Here is a 4,050-nt window from a genome sequence, read left to right on the forward strand (position 1 = left end):
ACCCCCCCACCCCACTCCCAAAGAAAAGAAAATAGAAACAATGAGAACCGTCTAGTTGAGGCATGGCTCTGATAACATCTGTTGAAAAAACTGAAAGCACAACCAAACAACTTCAAAGCAATACGGTCTTCTCCCTTTCGGACTAGGAGGAAGAAAACACATGTCATGCATTTATTGATTTCATACAAATGTCGGGTAAGGGTAGCTTTCTCCCGACTAGGAGTCCAGCTTGAATGTAATCATGTCTCATGAATACAATGTGTTGTCTAAAATTTCCTGCTGCAAGCATCTCATTAAGCATTGTGGAGTATAGATGCATCACTTAAAATCAAGTGATTGATGACTAAACCTTCCAGCAGGCTACACCTTAATTTCTACAAATAAATTTTGTATCAAAATTGGGCATTATAACAGGGTAAAAGGCTGTCTAATGTGGTCTCTTTGACATTTGGCAACAACATAGCACAGTTTACCTATTTAATCAGAAGATTCAGTTTACATGCTGTGTTGGCAATGGGAATTCTCTCCACAATGTGTGTGTTCATTATACTCATGGTTCTCATCGCCTATAGCGGCCATGGAACCATAGGGTTGTGGTTCTGAGCGCGGAAACAATAGCTTCAGCCGGAAAGCATCTACACCGTTCAAATAATAACGGAAGAGTCTCTTTGCTCTAATGAATCCAAGACGACCATACAAAGCGAGTGCTCCTTTATTTGTAACTTCTGCTTCCAAAGTCACCTACAAAACATACGAACAAATTAAGTGGAAGAAAACCGTCGCTAGATGATAACTCATATGATGCTACGGTGCTTTATCATTTCATTCCTTTTCGAAAAAACATAGGAAAAAACGAAAAAGCTTAAAAGGTCAGATTTAGGTCTAACGGCACTAATACACTGAACGCATAGTCTTGGTCGAACTGCAACTCGGAGAATACCAAGCAATTGTACACACCATAATCATGTCCACTAAGTCACAAAGAATGCCCTACTCAAGCTTGTATGGCCTACCCAAGCTTGTACAATAAAAAATGGATAGTTATCATCTCTGGTACCATGGTTGCAATTACTTATGCTTCCCACAACATAATTCATAAAGTCACTAATATGAATATTTTCAGCACGTTGTAACATACCTCTTCACATCCAGATTCCATCATCACTTTGATAGATCTTGTGACAAGTTCTGTAGCTGGAACATGAAATATTACGGCTCAGTAGCTATCAGATGTATATCAAAAGTAAGTAGGCATATCTAAAGTTACAATGTCAATGGAGCATACTTAGGAGATTTCATACACAGTAAAAGCCACAATCAGGTCCACAATGGTTTTTACCACCGCTATCACCCTCGAGGGCATCCCCCCCCCCCCCCCAAATCTTTTTCAGATTCAAAAGCCACATTGGATTAAGAAAAGGCAAACTAATCAACCAAGACTCAGTCTCGACCTTTGAAACCTCACAGCCGCAACCAGTTTCACAATAATAATAATGCTTTTCCACATGGGTTCAATTTGTTTTTGGCTGTTGAATGAGACTTCTGTCGAAAGGGTAACAGAAAGAGGGTACCTCAAGCAGAGGAGATCAGTAATGGAAATAGGGAGGCTTCTTGAGTTTGGGCGTGGGCGGGCAGATTTTGATGGAAAGGGGAAACAAAAAACGGAGGAAAAGAAATATAATTGTCTTGTGATAACAGGATTGGAAAAGTTATCTTATATTGAGAAAGAATACCTTTCGCAAAGAAAAATAAGAGCTACTCAACTGGACTTGAGTAGCCTCTGCTATATAGTTGCTGGAGATTAGGAGTGAGAAAGTTTGCACCCTCAGAACACCTTTAAAACCTTATTTTCTAATTCCAAAGCCGACAAGAAATATATTTGAGAAAATATCCAGCTCATTTTCTAATGCTGAAAGAAACCCAAAAGAAGCTTAGACATCCACCCTTGTATTTTTAATTTTGTACCATGAAAGAAATCTCAGACTTATTCAGCAATGCAGGATGCTTAACCAAGATTTTATCTGATTAAATGTTGACCCAATCAAACAAATACAATCTGCTTCGTCACATTGACCCGAAATTAAGAAATCCCTCAAAGAAACACAACAGGCTTAATCAGGTACTTGATTCGGACGTGTGTCATATTAAAGACATCATCCGTAGTTCTAAGAGACTGCAGCAATATGAATGAAAGGCCATTATCAATTTATCTAACAAAAAAGTGATAAAAAACTGACCGATTCCTTTGCCTCTGTAAGGCTTAAGAACCACAAGCATTGCAATGTAACCTCTGAAAGTACCGCGATGCTCTCCCATCTTGCAGACCACCGTCCCTATGCATTTCCCCTTATGGAAAGCCTGCAAATATCTCAATAACAAAGAAAGAGTTATGCTCCTAGTGGAATATAACATAACTAAGATGACAAAGGAGTGGGAGGAGTACCATAAAAGACAGTTGCGGCCAAAGATATACAAAGTAGCGGTAAGTGAAGATCGAGTAAGGCTCGCTAAGCTCTTCATCAACAAGGTTCATGATAAGAGGTAGATGATGTTCACCCCCATAGCTAACATATTCTATTTCCGATGCCTTGATGTCCACTTCTGGTTCATTTTCGCTCGTTGTCTCCATATGTCAGTGGTAGACGTGGAGGTGATCCCAAATCAAGAATTTGTGTGGTGTGCCTCTGAGATCAGAGAAAGATAGGTAGTATGATTTAGTTTTATAGCAAATGCTACTAAATTTTGTTTAACACTCTAAAATAGTTACTGGTTGGATGGACCAAGACCCTTTTTTCATCTTCAATTGATTTTGTTGAGTCGGTTGGGTGGTCACTTTCGCGTGCTTTATGGAGGCTTCAAATCACAAACTAAACTTTCATGTAGTGATTAGAAACTATGGGAATTGGAAGATTCGTGTCTATGTTTGGGATGTCAGAATCTAAACTCGGGTCTAAGAGGTATTATTGATGACTACTTTTAGTACTTTTCACAAACAAAAACCTTTCTTCTTTCCATTTTGATAAGTAAAAGAAGCAAATATCATTTTTCTTCCCATTATTGATTAGTAGCATTTTTAGTTGAAACGCACCTCATGGTCCATCCTCTATATCTGTAACTGCTCTCTCTCAAACATATATTACCTAGTCTACTAAGCCATAGCATAAAGTATATACAAACATTTTATGAGTCTACTTAAATGAGCATATTCATTGTTATCCAACATAATGAGGGTCTTATGACGACAAAGGGAGTCCCTATGTTTCTTGGTCGGTAAAAGGGAGTCCATATGTGATTCTCAACAACAACAACAAACTCAGTGTAATCTCACAAGTAGGGTCTGGGGAGGGTAGAGTGTACGCAGACCTTACCCCTACTTTAAGAGGTAGGGAGGCCTAAGACCCTCGGCTCAGGAAAGATTAGTAAAATTAAGGCAAAACTTAAGTGTAATAGTGGTGTGAGAACCAACTTGCACAGACATCGATTAATTCAACCGATGGCCTGCTACAGCCTACAAGCAAAGGTACCTCTAAACCTGCCCACCAAAGTTACTCCTATGTTTCAATCACTCGAGAGAAAACTATCCCTTTGGACTTTGGAGAGAGGTAAAAGTCAGGCACTTATACAACTCTCTTTAAATAAATCTCGGACTAATCTAACCTATTCTCTTTCACAATGTTCACTCAGTTACAACTATGCTATTCAAACAGATAAAAAATAACACAAGATACAAATTAATCAACACCTCAAAAAGTTCCTAAGCACTGCATTCAAACTCCACAAATGAACTAAAAATGATCATTTTATACATGAAAGTTTACATTCTTTCCCATCACTACCGAAAACCACAATACATTATAGCTTCACTCATTTGAATTAAGTGCAAAAATCTACAAATTTTCATTCTTTAAAAGAAAAACCATAGAACAAAATGAAAACTCCAATTTTTGCTCATTTTTAAGAATCTGCTGCTCAATTCAAAAGACATAGAAAAAACTGTTCCAAGAACCCACACCTTAAAAAAAACTATATATATAGTGGGGGGGGGGGGGT

The 4,050-nt window shown here is 38.3% G+C and overlaps 1 protein-coding gene across 1 annotated transcript in view; it reads right to left on the reverse strand.

Annotated features, from left to right (window-relative positions):
• Positions 112 to 4,050, reverse strand: part of LOC109229543 (N-alpha-acetyltransferase MAK3) — a 4,145-nt gene continuing 206 nt past the window's right edge. The window contains exons 2-5 of the mRNA XM_019395019.1: positions 2,444 to 2,684; positions 2,238 to 2,358; positions 1,139 to 1,194; positions 112 to 741 (exon numbers count right to left, since the gene is read on the reverse strand). Of these exons, the coding sequence (XP_019250564.1) occupies positions 496 to 741; positions 1,139 to 1,194; positions 2,238 to 2,358; positions 2,444 to 2,629 (609 nt within the window). The 5' untranslated portion in view covers positions 2,630 to 2,684 and the 3' untranslated portion in view covers positions 112 to 495. The remainder of the gene's footprint in view (positions 742 to 1,138; positions 1,195 to 2,237; positions 2,359 to 2,443; positions 2,685 to 4,050) is intronic.

The sequence above is a fragment of the Nicotiana attenuata genome, chromosome 7 (genome assembly GCF_001879085.1).
Source record: "Nicotiana attenuata strain UT chromosome 7, NIATTr2, whole genome shotgun sequence".
Taxonomy (NCBI): Eukaryota; Viridiplantae; Streptophyta; class Magnoliopsida; order Solanales; family Solanaceae; genus Nicotiana; species Nicotiana attenuata.